The 16,217-nt window shown below is 43.6% G+C and overlaps 1 protein-coding gene across 5 annotated transcripts in view; it reads left to right on the top strand.

The window, feature by feature from the left end:
• The window catches only part of usp34 (ubiquitin specific peptidase 34), an 86,886-nt gene that overhangs the window by 32,383 nt on the left and 38,286 nt on the right, over nucleotides 1-16,217 (top strand). For 3 of the 5 annotated variants that reach the window (XM_047365210.1, XM_047365209.1, XM_047365207.1), the window contains exons 13-28: nucleotides 611-744; nucleotides 836-1,557; nucleotides 1,671-1,885; nucleotides 2,003-2,118; nucleotides 3,575-3,702; nucleotides 3,990-4,079; nucleotides 4,394-4,489; nucleotides 5,128-5,210; nucleotides 10,262-10,416; nucleotides 11,454-11,567; nucleotides 11,653-11,752; nucleotides 11,965-12,127; nucleotides 12,551-12,677; nucleotides 13,547-13,618; nucleotides 15,861-16,011; nucleotides 16,117-16,217. In XM_047365210.1, the coding sequence (XP_047221166.1) occupies nucleotides 611-744; nucleotides 836-1,557; nucleotides 1,671-1,885; nucleotides 2,003-2,118; nucleotides 3,575-3,702; nucleotides 3,990-4,079; nucleotides 4,394-4,489; nucleotides 5,128-5,210; nucleotides 10,262-10,416; nucleotides 11,454-11,567; nucleotides 11,653-11,752; nucleotides 11,965-12,127; nucleotides 12,551-12,677; nucleotides 13,547-13,618; nucleotides 15,861-16,011; nucleotides 16,117-16,217 (2,567 nt within the window). The remainder of the gene's footprint in view (nucleotides 1-610; nucleotides 745-835; nucleotides 1,558-1,670; nucleotides 1,886-2,002; nucleotides 2,119-3,574; nucleotides 3,703-3,989; nucleotides 4,080-4,393; nucleotides 4,490-5,127; nucleotides 5,211-10,261; nucleotides 10,417-11,453; nucleotides 11,568-11,652; nucleotides 11,753-11,964; nucleotides 12,128-12,550; nucleotides 12,678-13,546; nucleotides 13,619-15,860; nucleotides 16,012-16,116) is intronic. The other 2 variants (XM_047365211.1, XM_047365212.1) reach the window with 1 other exon arrangement.

Here is a 16,217-nt window from a genome sequence, read left to right on the forward strand (position 1 = left end):
TACAACTGCGTGTGGTTTAAAACATCGTCACTCTGAACACACCAGCACAGTGAAAACATAGGGCAGAGGAGCTGGAATACTTGGCAAGCTTGTTAAAGACTGCAAAAGATTTGAGACTTGCAGGACAACGCTCCTAAACATACAGCCAGAGCTACAATAGATTGCTTTAGATTTAGCCGTGTTCATGTGTTAGAATGACTCAAAGCCCATACCTATGAATACAGCATTTTTCAGATTTCTCTTTGTAATAAAATGCACTGGAGTTTTTGTAATAAATAAAAAAAAATGAAAATTAACAGATGTGAATACCATAGGAAGCCACTGTGCCTAGGATCTCCCAAAGATTTGGGGAAGTGCTTGAATTTTGAGACTTTTGAATGGTTTTAAACAGTCAGAATGAAGGTGAGGAATTAAAAATTTGAATATTTTGTCAAACATTATGGTTTAACTAAACAGATGTCGAAGGGGCAATCGGTGAAGATTAATTTAATCAGCTTCAAAATTAATCAGTTTTTGATATTGCCTTTTATAAAGCCAGAATGGTTATGGCCAATATTTACAAGACATAATGTACAAATATAGTCTAAAAATAAAATATCTGTGCTTTCAGGTTCTCCAGCTGCCAGTCCAGACAGCAGCGATAACAGTGACACCCAGCACAGCGGAGGCAGCGACATGGAGATGGATGATCAGATCATGGTGACCAGCAACAAGAGGAGCCAGCAGAGGCTGTCAGATACAGAGGTGAGCTACTCACATTCCTTCATCTGTCACCGCAACACAAAAGCTCCGAGAATTGTTTCCAGTTGTGACTGGGAGGTTTCTGTGTGTTCAGGAGTCGATGCAGGGAAGCTCCGATGAGACGGGCAACAGTGTGGAGGAGGGGAGCAGCGGTCCAGGTAGCAGCAGCGGACGCAGCGAGGCCTCCAGTAACGAAGCTGCCTCAAGTCGAGCCAGCCAGTCTGGTAGCCCCGGCAGCGAGCTGCACTCTGACGACATGGCTGACAGTGAGGCCTTGAAGGAGGAGGAGGAAGACGAAGAGGAGGAGGACGATGAAGATGAAGATGATGATGAGGAAGAAGAAGACGATGAAGGAAACAGGTCTACTGCCGAGGATAGCCAGCAGAAAGAAGGGCGGGAACATACCGAGACGAGGAAGAGGAAGGCAGGGGAGGCGCTTGGAGAGGGATCGAGTCACGGTGTGGGGTCCATTGAATCGGGGGGAGGAGCTAAAACCAAAGTTCGTCAATTTAGCCCCGAGACCTCTGCTGTCATGGTCACAGCGGCATCGACTTCTTTAGAGGGCCGGACGAGAATGCTAGACGCCTGCTCTTCATCATCTGCTCGGGCTGAGGTGATGGAGGTCCAGCAGCAGCCGGGGGACATCAGTCCTTCCCAGATGGTCCAAGGCCCTCAGGAGCCTGCCTCTCTGCCAAGACCAGGGGACTTCCTTGGAGAGGCCATGAACAGTGAGCTGTTTAACTGCCACCGATTCATCGGCCCACAGCACCACCACCACCACCACCATCATCATCATCATCACCACCACCATGAGGGGTAAAAGTTTAAAGGATGTTTGCTTTCCTTTTCCTAATTCAAACTGATCTTTGTAGTTACACATTATAACCGAGTTACTTAAAGATGTTCTCCATTGTGCTTTCTTCCACAAGTCCCATGGTGGACGACATGCTGAGTGCTGATGATGTCAGCTGCAGCAGCTCCCAGGTCAGTGCCAAGTCCGAGAAAAACATGGCAGACTTTGACGGGGAGGAGTCAGGCTGCGAGGAGGAGCTGGTCCAGATCAACTCCCACGCCGAGCTCAGCTCTCACCTCCAGCAGCACCTCCCCAACCTGGCCTCCATCTATCATGAGCACCTGGTGCAAGGTGAGCTTCGCTCCACAGGCTCTGAAGGTTATTTTACATGAAGTAAAGGGTTTATCCAACAGAAAACCTGGTAACTTATCTGAAATAAAGATGTTACCTCTCTGTTTGGTTCTGCAGGTCCAGCTGTTCATAAACATCAGTACTCCAGCCATGCTGTGACTGACATCAACCTTGATAATGTTTGTAAGAAGGGGAATACCCTGCTTTGGGACCTGGTGCAGGATGAGGACGCAGTACGTAGTTTCTCTGTTGAAACTTGCTTTTAGATTTTTAGATCTTTTATTGCAGTACCATAAACTCACAGTGAAACATGTAAAACAATCCAGCCATTAATTTCAGTACATTTATCTAAGGGGGAATAAAGTTTTTTTTATATAAATCACTACTGGCAAAACTATTGGCATCAATCCCTTTTACATAAATGTAACTGAAACAAGTTGATCAGTGGTTCTAGGAATTTCTAATTGGTAATTAGTTATTTTCTGTTTCTCTGGGGTATAAATATGACGTGACACCAAGGCCCTTTTTCTTCAGTTACTGCCTGGATAAAAGGCTGAAGGACGGCCCATATTTATCTTGCTGCTATGCACATTGAGTATAAAAGCCACTGAACATGATCTAGCTAAAAAAAGCTTCTTCTGTCCTACAAACGTAAACATATGGAGTTTGCTAAACTCTGCTGTGACTTCAGTGGAATTTCTTTCACTTAATGTATGTTACAACATGACCAGATCATTTGAATTCAAAATCAGTTGGCTTCCATCAGTAAACTAAGACCAAGTCCACATGGAACCGAAGACTTTATCCACACAAAAAGATTTGACGGTAAAGGGGAAATCACCCGAAGCCGGAGGCGCCATAATAGGTGTTGTAATACTTATGCCATGCTTGTGAGTGACGCGGTAACGTTGCCACAGAAGTAAAGAATTTCACAGGAAGCATGGAGACAACAATGAATGCAGGATTGGGAAGAGAGACGGATGTAGTTTTCCAACTACAGTTTGTGCTCACGATCGCCATAGAGGATTAAACATGTTTGGATAAAATCCACAATAAATCCACAGGCTTCAAATAAAGTCGGTTTCCCTTATTTGAGCATCGATGCTCCTTTGTGTGGATGGAGCCTAAAAAAAAGGGTCATCACTAGATCTATCAGCACGATACAGACCCAAAATATACTGGATGTCCAAATCAGCACAGACATTAAAAGATTAATTCATTTTAATTTCATAATTTTATTTATTTCATTTTTACACCTCTACCAGGCGGTCCTACAATTGTGTTTAGAACTGTCGATGATGCTAATCATTGAACCTGCAGGGTTCACCGTCACATTGCTGAACAGGGCTTTGGCCAGATGATATTAACATCAAAAATGAAAAGTTATAACATTAAGAAAAATGGCAATAACCTTTAAAATGCCTTAAACACTTGAATGCTTCATCTTCTGTCCTCCTTTTTGGTCACACATGGTTCACACACCTCAGTCTGCCTATCCATCCACAAAATCACATTAATTTAGTCCCATGAACAGAGTTGCAGAGCAGCAAGTTTGTGCTGTCTCAAGGCCACCTTTGAATATCATTTATTAAGGCAAAAATGGGCTTTAGACCTTACAATTAAAACAGGCTGTAGAGTTGTGTTTTGATGTATTATTTCCTTGTTCTAAATGTTTTCTCATGTGTTTAGATTCATCTCTCTGAGGGTCTGATTAATGAAGCAGAGAAGCTGCTGTGTTCGCTGGTCTGTTGGTTCACTGACAGGCAGATCCGAATGCGCTTCATTGAGGGTTGCCTTGACAACTTGGCCCATCATCGGTAAGTGCAACCCAAACTAATGTACTGCAACACTTTTTTTAATGTCCAAAAGCATTTGAAATTCACAAATGTTAACAAGCATGATGAAAGTTGTTGAGCTGTTAAAATGTACCATCAGTCATTGGTGTCTTCTGCAGTGTACACATTACAGCACTTAGTTGTTAAAAAAAAATCTCTAATATAACACTTATTATTTCTAACAAGTAGAGGTTCTCTAAGCTCTTCCAAAGTTTATTCGCTATTTGGCCCGCTGGAATATTTCACTCAGGTTTTTTCTTTCCTCTCAGGTCCGTTGTGGTTTCCCTGCGCTTACTACCCAAACTTTTTGGCACTTTCCAGCAGTTTGGCTCCAGCTACGACACCCACTGGATCACTATGTAAGCGGCACCGCCTTCATTCAGGCGCCATGGCAACACAGCAACATAATAATAAGCTTTCTGTGTCATATGTTTGTTGTAAACACATGATCCTACGAGGCTTAACCATCTTTTTATTATCAAGCTTCTGCTTGGTGTTGGCTTGCCTTTTTCACCCAAGTTCTGCACTATAAAATGAATAGTGGATTAAGATTAAAAAATAATATTTTTTCTTTTAACTTAAAGTAGCAACTGACTCAGAGATTAAAAACGTAAAGGTTGCGCATAATCTTCCTTCCTGGAGCTTGTGTTGATCTGGATGTGGGTTCTGTTAGGTGGGCCGAGAAGGAGCTGCACATGATGAAGCTGTTCTTCGACAACCTCCAACACTACATCCACGAAGTCCGAGAACACCGGCACAAGTTTGCTCTGTGAGTCTGCCTGGGACGTTTTCCCAAGAGAGCCCCAACAGTAATATGGATTTGTTTGATTAGTATTTTATTGCTGTTCGTTTTCAGGAGTTTTTCTTAAATGTGACTTTGACTAAAATTTTAGAGGATTCTATGTTAAGGTAACAAAGATCTGAATCAAACAGCCCAGAACTTGTTTGGATTTCATACATATTTGAGAGTAAATATAGAAAGTGATGCACCCAGATTGGTGATTGGAATTAGAAAATGTTCAGCTCGACTGGCCTGAACCTGCCAGAAACTTAAAACTGTGTTCTGTATCGGATCAGTGAATACACCTTATGTAAGCATTGCCAAGTCTAGCTGACAACAACACTCTTTGGAGTAGATGATGTTATTGAGCGCCACAGACACCCACTAAGCTATTGTTACTAAAAGTAGGACGAAGCTGAGATGTAAGAAGCTGTTTATAAAGAAGCTATAATTTCTATGACATACCTAGGCTTGTCTACAGCTCATTCAGGTTGCAAACTCTGATTGGCGTACCTCTAGTTATGGTTATATCTGCTATCGAACATCAGATTTGTCATCTTAGTTATTAAATAAATCCCCTGATGGTAACACAAAGTGTACCTTTTGTTCCTATGTGCATATTGCAGGTACAGCCACAGTGCAGAGGTCCAGGTCCGCCTGCAGTTCCTCACCTGTGTCTTCTCAACGCTGGGATCACCGGACCACTTCAGTAAGTCTTTTGTTTTTGTTACTGCAGTTATTTACAAAGGTTTGATCCATTTCCTACACCACATTTTTACACTATATGTTCTTTCTCAGCTGAAGGTGCAGAACATATGTGTAATGTTCTAAGCAATAATCATGTCATCATGTACGTCATAGGAATCTATTTTTAGTTCCTCATCATGCTCCAGAAATGCAGTATGTTAGAAGTATTGATTCCCATTGAACCTTTTTTTCTATTTACAACCACAAGCTTCTATTTATTTAAGTATCTCATTGGGATCTCATGTGATAGACCATCAAAAAGTAGTGCATAGTTGTGAACTGGGTTTTTAAAATTTCTTTCGCAAACAAAAATCTAAAAGGTATGGCAAACATTTATATTCAGTCCTCTGGGTCACAATTTTGTACACATTTCTTGCCTCTAGGAGTACGTTTCCAACAGCAGCTACAGACTGAAATCTTTGCCCATTATTCTTTTCAAAAACAATAAATCTCTTGTGTTGCCACGAATTCCCAAATATTTAGGTCTGAACTTTGATTTGGCCATTCTTTCAGTTTGTCAGTCTTTGTCCTAATAGTTATTTTTTGGTCTTATCTGATTAGAGCATGTCCGTCCATGTTTGCTGTGTCGTCTACATGGCTTGTGGCAAACTGCAAACAGGACTTCTTATGGAATGCTTCCCACAATGGATTTCTTCTTGTCACGTCTTCAATAAAGTCCTGTGGTGCAGGATTAGTAACTCTTGTGTTAACAGATTTTGCCATCTGAGCTGTGGATCTCTGCAGCTCTTCTAGAGCTACCACAGGCATCTTGGCCGTATCTTCTCATATTAAGGGTCTCCTTGCCCTGTCTGTCAGTTTAAGCTGACAGACAGGTCTTATTATGTCTGCAGTTGTGCCATCCTCCGCCCATTTTCACATGAAGGACTGAACAGAGCTTTGTGAGATGTTTGAAGCTGGATGAAACCATGGAACACCAGTTTGTTTTTAATGCTGTTCATTACTAATGGTCTCTAACACAATAACTCACTACGTTGTGTTAATCTCTCACATAAAATCCCCCAAATATACAAGGGTGTGGTTTTGGAGAACCAAAATGTGGAAAGGTTGAAGGTGTATGAATAACATTTGCAGGGCTCTGTATTAGGTCAAGGAAAAATGGTCAGTGTGTACAACTCTACATGTATAAATAAACTCAAGGAAAAATGAGCAGATTGGTGCACGGTGCAGAAAGACATCAAAAAATAGATAACCAGCTCTCCATATTTTTTCATGTCTCTTTATGTTTTTAAAAACTAACAAACATAAATATACACTGCTCAAAAAACTAAACACAATATAACTCAAGTAAATCTAACTTCTGTGAAATCAAACTGTCCACTTAGGAAGAAACACTGATTGACAATCAATTTCACATCCTGTTGTACAAATGTAAAAGACAACAGGGAGAAATCTTTGGCGATTAGCAAGACACTCAATAAAGGAGTGGTCCTGCAGGTGGGGACAACAGACCACTTCTCAGTACCTATGCTTTCTGGCTGATGTTTTGGTCACTTTTGAATGTTGGTGGTGCTTTCACACTCGTGGTAGCATGAGACGGACTCTACAACCCACACAAGTGGCTCAGGTAGTGCAGCTCATCCAGGATGGCATATCAATGTGAGCTGTGGCAAGAAGGTTTGCTGTGTCTGTCAGCGTAGCGTCCAGAGCCTGGAGGCGCTACCAGGAGACGCTTGGCATTTGCCAGAGAACACCAGGATTGGCAAATTCACCACTGGCGCCCTGTGCTCTTCACAGATGAAAGCAGGTTCACACTGAGCACATGTGACAGACGTGACAGAGTCTGGAGACACCGTGGAGAGCGATCTGCTGCCTGCAACATCCTTCAGCATGACCGGTTTGGCAGTGGGTCAGTAATGATGTGGGATGGCATTTTTTTGGAGGGCTGCATGGTCCTCCATGGGCTCGCCAGAGGTAGCCTGACTGCCATTAGGTACTGAGATGAGATCCTCAGACTCCTTGTGAGACCATATGCTGATGCGGTTGGCCCTGGGTTCCTCCTAATGCAGGACAATGATAGACCTCATGTGGCTGGAGTGTGTCAGCAGTTCCTGCAAGATGAAGACATTGAAGCTATGGACTGGCCCACCCGTTCCCCAGACCTCCATCATGTCTCGCTCCATCCACCAACGTCACGTTGCACCACAGACTGTCCAGGAGTTGGTGGATGCTTTAGTCCAGTTCTGGGAGGAGATCCCTCAGGAGACCATCCACCGTCTCATCAGGAGCATGTCCAGACGTTGTAGGGAGGTCATACAGACACATGGAGGTCACACACAATACTGAGCCTCATTTTGACTTGTTTTAAGGACATTACATCAGAGTTGGATCAGCCTGTAGTGTTTTTCCACTTTAATTATGTGTGTGACTCCAAATCCAGGCCTCCATTGGTTAATAAATTTGATTTCTATTGATGATTTTTGTGTGATTTTGTTGTCAACACATTCAACTTTGTATAGAACAAAGTATTCAATGAGAATATTTCATTCATTCAGATCTAGGATGTGTTATTTGAGTGTTCCCTTCATTTTTTTGAGCAGTGTATAAGCTGATAGAATTGGTTCTGTCTGTCACATCAAACATGTATCTACATTTAAAAGATCCAAGCCACCTAGCACTGCTGTTTTCATAAGTTAGACGCCTCAGGCAATCCTCAGGTCACACCATCACACCTCCTCCTCCATGCTTCACGGTGGGAACCAGGCATGTAGAGTCCATCCTTTCACCTCTTCTGCGCCGCACAAAGACACGGTGGTTGGAACCAAAGATCTCAAACTTGGACTCATCAGACCAAAGCACAGATTTCCACTGGTCTAATGTCCATTCCTCGTGTTCTTTAGCCCAAACAAGTCTCTTCTGCTTGTTGCCTGTCCTCAGCAGTGGTTTCCTAGCAGCTATTTTACTATGAAGGCCTGATTCACACAGTCTCCTCTTAACAGTTGTTCTAGAGATGTGTCTGCTGCTAGAACTCTGTGTGGCATTGACCTGTTCTCTAATCTGAGCTGCTGTTAACCTGCCATTTCTGAGGCTGGTGACTCGGATGAACTTATCGTCTGCAGCAGAGGTGACTCTTGGTCTTCCTTTCCTGGGGCGGTCCTCATGTGAGCCAGTTTCTTTGTAGCGCTTGATGGTTTTTGCGACTGCACTTGGGGACACTTTCAAAGTTTTCCCAATTGTTCGGACTGACTGACCTTCATTTCTTAAAGTAATGATGGCCACTCGTTTTTCTTAGCTGCTTTTTTCTTGCCATAATACAACTTCTAACAGTCTATTCAGTAGGACTATCAGCTGTGTACTGTATCCACCTCCTGCACAACACAACTGATGGTCCCAACCCCATTTATAAGGCTTGAAATCCCACTTATTAAACCTGACAGGGCACACCTGTGAAGTGAAAACCATTTCAGGTGACTACCTCTTGAAGCTCATCAACAGAATGCCAAGAGTGTGTGGAGCAGTAATCAAAGCAAAAGGTGGCTACTTTGAAGAACCTAGAATATAAGACATATTTTCAGTTGTTTCACACTTTTTTGTTCAGTATATAATTCCACATGTGTTAATTCATAGTTTTGATGCCTTCAGTGTGAAGCTACAATATTCATAGTCATGAAAATAAAGACAACTCTTTGAATGAGAAGGTGTGTCCAAACTTTTGGTCTGTACTGTACAGGGGTTGGACAATGAAACTGAAACACCTGGTTTTAGACCACAATAATTTATTAGTATGGTGTAGGGCCTCCTTTTGCGGCCAATACAGCGTCAATTCGTCTTGGGAATGACATATACAAGTCCTGCACAGTGGTCAGATGGATTTTAAGCCATTCTTCTTGCAGGATAGTGACCAGGTCACTACGTGATACTGGTGGAGGAAAACGTTTCCTGACTCGCTCCTCCAAAACACCCCAAAAGTGGCTCAATAATATTTAGATCTGGTGACTGTGCAGGCCATGGGAGATGTTCAACTTCACTTTCATGTTCATCAAACCAATCTTTCACCAGTCTTGCTGTGTGTATTGGTGCATTGTCATCCTGATCCACGGCACCGCCTTCAGGATACAATGTTTGAACCATTGGATGCACATGGTCCTCAAGAATGGTTCGGTAGTCCTTGGCAGTGACGCGCCCATCTAGCACAAGTATTGGGCCAATGGAATGCCATGATATGGCAGCCCAAATCATCACTGATCCACCCCCATGCTTCACTCTGGTCATGCAACAGTCTGGGTGGTACGCTTCTTTGGGGCTTCTCCACACCGTAACTCTCCTGGATGTGGGGAAAACAGTAAAGGTGGACTCATCAGAGAACAAGTGTGTTTTAAGGAAAAGCTGATTTTTGAGCAGTTTCTAAATGGGCTCCTGAGTGTGCATCTGGGTGTCCTGCATGTTTGGGCAAACACAAGCACACATACCTATTATGTTGCTCAACTGAGAACAATGCTCCTGCTGTCTGAGTACATATGTGTGGGAGAGAGGCTGATTTAGGATTTAGAAGAAATGCTGTTTTCCAGTTGTGTAGTCTGCAGAAACTTGGACATGAATATTTTATAGAAAGAAACCACTGGCTTCTTGTTTCCACCCACTCCCAACACAGAACTGCTTCCATAAAGACAGATGTTAGTTTTGGGATTCGTAGTTCTTTTAAATCCCTTGCTGCTTTTAAGTCAAATCTAATGTTTGTTGGCTATTTTTTTTATCTTTTAACAATAGATGCACATATTACTTTAACATACATAATATATGATCAGACTCATAATCTGGTTTTCTAGTGCATTATCAATGATTTTCCATGTTAGGTTGTTTAACTGATGAACATTAAATTGTTGCATGAACATAAACATTTGATGTAAAGTCCTTCAGAGGTCCCACCATACCTCTATGGAAACACAACACTGACTGAATAGTAAATGCTCCAAGGCCTTCCCAGCTCATCTGTGCTGCCTGCGGTGTTGTAATGATGATATAGATGTAAATGTTCTGGGTGTGTCTGCCTCTCAGGACTAAGTCTGGAACAGGTGGACATCCTGTGGCACTGTCTGGTAGAAGACGCTGAATGTTACGATGACGCGCTCCACTGGTTCCTGAATCAGGTTCGCAGCAAGGACCAGCACGCCATGGGCATGGAGACGTACAAGCACCTCTTTCTGGAGAAGGTATGTTGCATTGAGACTAAAATGTTAACAAAAAACATGTCAGATGTTTTGTATTTAATTAGTGGGATTTCGTTTTGATTGTTTTCATGTGTTTTTTTTGTTTTTTTTAAAGCAAAAAACAAGGAAATTGAACCGTTAATGTTAGTATTTTGTTCATTTTTAAACATAATTTCAGACTAGAAGATACTTTGCTAATTTTTAGAAAAAGAATACCCTTGAAGCTCCACAGTTTTAGTTGTGGACGGAGAATTCGGGTATTGAAAATTTTCAGTGATGGCTATAATCCTCAGTGTGTCTTTAATAAGCATTACTGAATCATGTCCGAGATACATTATGCTGTAGATCTTGAGGGTGGCTGTAGCTAAGTGGTAGGAGATGTTTTCTTGCAATTCAAAAGTTGTGGGTGTGATTCCTCCCTTTCAGTGTGTCAGCTTGCCCTTGGGCAAAGCACTTAACCTTCAACTAGTTGTCTATTAACCTGGCTATCTGTATATCAATGTGACTGAGTGAACTCCTGCTGCTGGTTCCTGTCATACCAACCACTCAAAGTGCTTATACTGTCTATTTACCATCTAATATAGTTTTAAATTGCAGACTGTTGGTTTTTAATCCAGCATAGGTCATTTATATGGTACCCAATCAAATAGGACCGATAAACCCATAGAGATATTATTGGCTCCTCTGCTTAAGGGTGTAGTTTGGTCTGCTTTAAACTGACTATAGTGTGAACATGGAGCTCATCTTTTATGTTTTTTAATTAAACCTGCCTTGTTTGTCACACTGCTTCTCACCTCTGCAGGCTCAAAAAAACAAATCACTCGCGTTTAGTGCAGTTTGACTTCACATTTCTGAAACAGCAATTTTACAGAATAAATTGTGTGCCAGAATAAACAGTGGAGAAGGATTAGAAGTTTAAACTGACAAAAATAAAATGACGGCAAATATTTCCAGTTTTAAATGTGCTGTGTAGGATAGAATGGAAAGCCCCTGCCCCTCAGGAACTGCTTGCTGATGTTTGATTGGAACTGTGTCTCCAGATGCCTCAGCTGAAACCAGAAACCATCAGCATGACGGGCCTCAACCTCTTTCAGCACCTGTGTAACCTGGCTCGTCTGGCCACCAGCACCCTGGATAACGCCTCCAGCTGCGAGGTACACACTCTCCTCACATACGGTGATCCTGAAAACTCCCGCTTCGTCCCCAATGATGCTAATTGTCTGCTCTGTTTGTTTCCAGCTGTGTGGGATGGACCAGCTGTGGGGGATCGCTCTGAGAGCTCAGTCTGCTGACATCTCCCGCGCTGCCATCCAGTACATCAACTCCTACTACATCAATGGTCAGTCAATCTTTTAGTTTAATGCACAGAACTCACACAAGCTTAACTGTCTGAAATGCCGATGTTTGTAAATCTATTTTAATAGATTAGAATCCAAAATTCTAATCTGTGGATTACACTTTTATAACACATTAAACACGAAGCTTTTAAATATATCTCCAATTAATTTCAAGATTTGTCTTTTGAAAATCTCCAATTTTGTGTGTTCGCAGCTGGTAAGACGGGGCTAGAGAAGGAGCAGGAGTTTATCAGGAAGTGTATTGAGAGCCTCCTGATGGCCTCAGCCAACCTGGAAAAGGAGGCTCACTCTAGCCTGACCAGCATCGAGAGGGGTCTGCTCATGCTCAAAACGCACCTTGAGGCCTTCCGACGCAGGTACACACACACACACACACACACACACACTCTTATCTTACCATATGTTGTGAGGACCTTGGATTGAATCTCATTGACTTCCGTTCATTTCCATTCATTTTCAACCCTTTCTATGGCCTAACCCTGATTCTACCCCTATACCTAACCATTACCAGTACATATCTAACCCTAGACCTAACCTTAACTTAATTCACACGTCAGTCCTAAACCTAACCCCTAGCAAAAAACTGAGGACCATGGTAATGTCCTCACTTTACAACAGACAATCCTTACTTTGCTGGTTAAATATGAAAAATAGTCCTCACTCAGACGCAGAAACGGGAGCAAACACACACACACACACAGTTAAATGTGAACCCTGAATACAACAGTAAAAGCATACGCGTTATTTCATTGGGCTGTTGTGTGTCCTGTCTGTGGCAGGTTTGCGTATCACCTTCGGCAGTGGCAGATCGAGGGGACGGGAATTAGCAGCCATCTGAAAGCTCTGAGTGACAAACAGTCTCTGCCTCTCAGGATCGTCTGTCAGCCTGCTGGCCTTCCTGACAAGGTGGGTTCCCACGCTACCAGTCAGCTCTTTAGACTACAGTACCTACAGCGCTTTGGAGTACTGTTCATACCAATTAAACTTTTTTACGTTTGTCAAGTCCAATGGGTTTTAAGTGAAAGACCAGCACAAAGTAATGTGTTATTTTAAAGTGGATAGAAATAAATACACTGTTTTTAAAAATGTTTTACAAATCAAAATCTGTAAAGTCTGGTGTGCATTTATAATCAGCCATTTTTGTGTCCAGTTGCCAGTTGGTAAACAGAGTCCACCTGTGAGGTATTTAATCTGAGTATAAGTCCAGCTATTCTGGAAGGCCCCAGAGGTTTGCTAGAGAACATTAGCGAACAAACAGCATCATGAAGACAGAGGAACACAGCAGACAGATCAGGGAGGAAGTTATGGAGAAGTTTAAAGCAGAGTTAGATTGGAAGACAGTTTTCCAGGCTTTGAGCATCTCACAGAGTTAAATCCATCATGGAAAGATTATGGTCCAACCCCAAAACCACCAAGACACGACTGTCCACCTAAACTGACAGATCAGGCATGGAAAGCATTAATAGGAAAGACAGCCAAGAAGCACCAGGTAATTCTGGAGGAGCTGCATAGATCCTCTGCTCATGTAGGAGAATATGTTGACAGGACAAGTTTTCGTTTTGCTCTAGAGACCCTGCATAATGGCAACAAGAAATCCATTAGCCCCTTTTCCATAGAAAGCCCCAGGATCTGTTTTACCCAGGTAATAGGAATCCAGGGAATCTTGTACATTCTGTTTCCATTGCCTAGAGAGGCCACGACCATTTATTGAAATCACCCTACTGATGTATGGGAACGTTTTAAGGAAAACTGCAATATACCTTCATTTCTTTCAGATGCCTGAGGCTTTGTACAGGCAATGGAAAACCACAACAGATGTAGGAGACACAGCGAACATGAGACAGAAGGTGGCCTGCTCAGATGACACCAGAGTTTAAACTTCTGGGCCTAGATGCAAAATGTTCTATGTGGCAGAAACCTGCCCCAGAGCTGCATGATATTAGGAAAATGTGATATGCAATAATCTTGCTGAATGTTGTGATAACGATATGACTTATAAACAATTAATTATAAAGTGTTCCTATTTTTCTGCCTTGGATTCATAGCAAACATAGATCCCAGATAATGAGAAGTCTCTAGCGACCAAAAAAAAAAAAGCTTACCTTCTAAAACTTTTTATGCCACATTAAACTACAAATGTCACCAAATATACTATAGCCATAGAAAATGTGAATGCATGATATTTCATTATTGAGCTAACATCTATTCCTCCCTGGGCTGCCACCTTACAGTGGTGGAGGGTGTTTGAATGTCCCAGTGATCCTAGGAGCTGTGTTGTCAGGGGCTTTATGCCCCTGGTAGGGTCACCCAAGGCAAGCAGGTTCTAGGTGAGGGATAAGACAAAGCGCAGCCCACAGACCCCTTATGACGATTACCATAAATGGAAACGGTGTTCCCTTGCCCGGACGCGGGTCACTGGGGCCCCACTCTGGAACCAGGCCTGGAGGTGGGGCATACTGGCGAGCGCCTGGTGGCTGGGCTTTCACCCATGAAGCCCGGCCGGGCACAGCCCGAAGAGGAAACATGGGCCCCCCTTCCCATGGGTGGTGAGCCCATGGGAAGGGGTCGGGTGCAATGTGGTATGGGTGGCGGCCAAAGGCGAAGACTTTGGTGGTCTGATCCTTGGCTACCGAAGCTGGCTCTTGAGATGTGGAATGTCACCTCTCTGGTGGGCAAGGAGCCTGAGTTAGAGAGGTTCCGGCTAGAAATAGTCGGCCTCACCTCGACGCACGGCTCTGGCCTTTGTCACAGATTCTGTTCATAACTTATATGGACAGAATTTCTAGACACAGCCAAGGTGTTGAGGGGTTCCGTTTTGGTGGCCATACGATGGCGTCTCTGCTTTTTACGGATGATGTGGTCTTATCGGCTTCATCAGCTTGTGATTTACAGCTCTCACTGGAGCAGTTTGCAGCTGAGTGTGAAGCGGCCGGAATGAGAATCAATGCCTCCAAGTCTGAGGCCATTGTCTTGAGCCAGAAAAGGGTAGAGTGCCTTCTCCAGGTCGGGGGGAGGTCCTGCCTGAAGTGGAGGAGTTCAAGTATCTTGGGGTCTTGTTCATGAATGAGGGAAAAATGGAGCAGGAAATCGATAGACGGATTGGTGCTGCGTCAGCAGTGATGCGGGTACTGTTCCGGTCTGTCGTGGTGAAGAGAGAGCTGAATCAAAAAGTGAAGCTCTCGATTTACCTGTCGATCTACGTTCCTACCCTCATCTATGGTCATGAGCGAAAGAACGAGATCACAGATACAAGCGGTCCTCCACAGCATGTCTGGGCTCTCCCTTAGAGATAGGGTGAGAAGCTCTGTCATCTGGGAGGGACTTAGAGTAGAGCCGCTGCTTCTCCACGTGGAGAGGAGCCAGCTGAGGTGGCTCGGGCCTCTGGTTAGGATGCCTCCTGGACGCCTCCCTGGTGAGGTGTTTCGAGCACGTGCCACCGGGAGGAGGCCCAGATGAAGACCCAGGACACGCTGGAGGTACTCTGTTTCTTGGCTGGCCTGGGAACGCCTTGGGATTACTCGAGACAAGCTGGCCCAAGTGGCTGGGGAGAGAGAAGTCTGGGTCTCTCTGCCCCTGCGACCCAACCCCGGATAAGCGGAAGACAATGGATGGATGAAATGGATGGATGCATTTATTACTGTCCAGGCAGTGATATTGCGAAAACAATACATTTGTGATATACTTCGTGCCTTACACTGCAAATTACCTTGAATACAGCATCCCCATGGTGAAGCATGGTGGTGGCAGCATCATGCTGTTTGGAAGCTTGTCAGAGTTGATGGGAAAATTGGTGGAGCTAAATACAGGACAATCCTGGTTTAGATCCAAGGATATTGATGTAGTAGAATAGCCCAGTCAAAGTCCAGATTTAAATCCAACTGAGAGTCTGTGGTAACAATTAAAAATCAATGTTGACAGATACCCTCCATCCATCCTGAGCTTGAGGTTTTTCAAGGAAGAATGGGCAAAATGGTTCATGTCTAGATGGGCTGAGTGGATGGAGACTGTACATAAGCTCATAAGTAGAGATGTGACCCTTACATTAAAGGATCTAGCCTCAGTTTTTCCTCTTGTTTTGTTCTTTTACAGATGACCATTGAGATGTATCCCAGTGATCAGGTTGCTGACCTCCGAGCTGAGGTGACCCACTGGTACGAGAACCTGCAAAAGGAGCAGATGAACCAGCAGGCTCAGCTGCAGGAGTTTGGGCAGAGCGGCCGGCAGCAAGGAGACTTCCCAGGTTGACTAACGCTTTTTTATTTATTCAAATTAAAACATGTCTGCATGTGTTAAGCTGTTGCCTGTCTCTCAGCAACATGCGTATTATCTGTCCTGTGTCCTGCAGGAGGTTTGATGGGCCCAGTTCGAATGATCTCCTCTGGCCATGAGCTCACTACAGATTATGATGAAAAGACTCTGCATGAGCTGGGATTTAAAGACATGCAG

This window comes from Girardinichthys multiradiatus, chromosome 5, assembly GCF_021462225.1.
Source record: "Girardinichthys multiradiatus isolate DD_20200921_A chromosome 5, DD_fGirMul_XY1, whole genome shotgun sequence".
NCBI lineage: Eukaryota > Metazoa > Chordata > Actinopteri > Cyprinodontiformes > Goodeidae > Girardinichthys > Girardinichthys multiradiatus.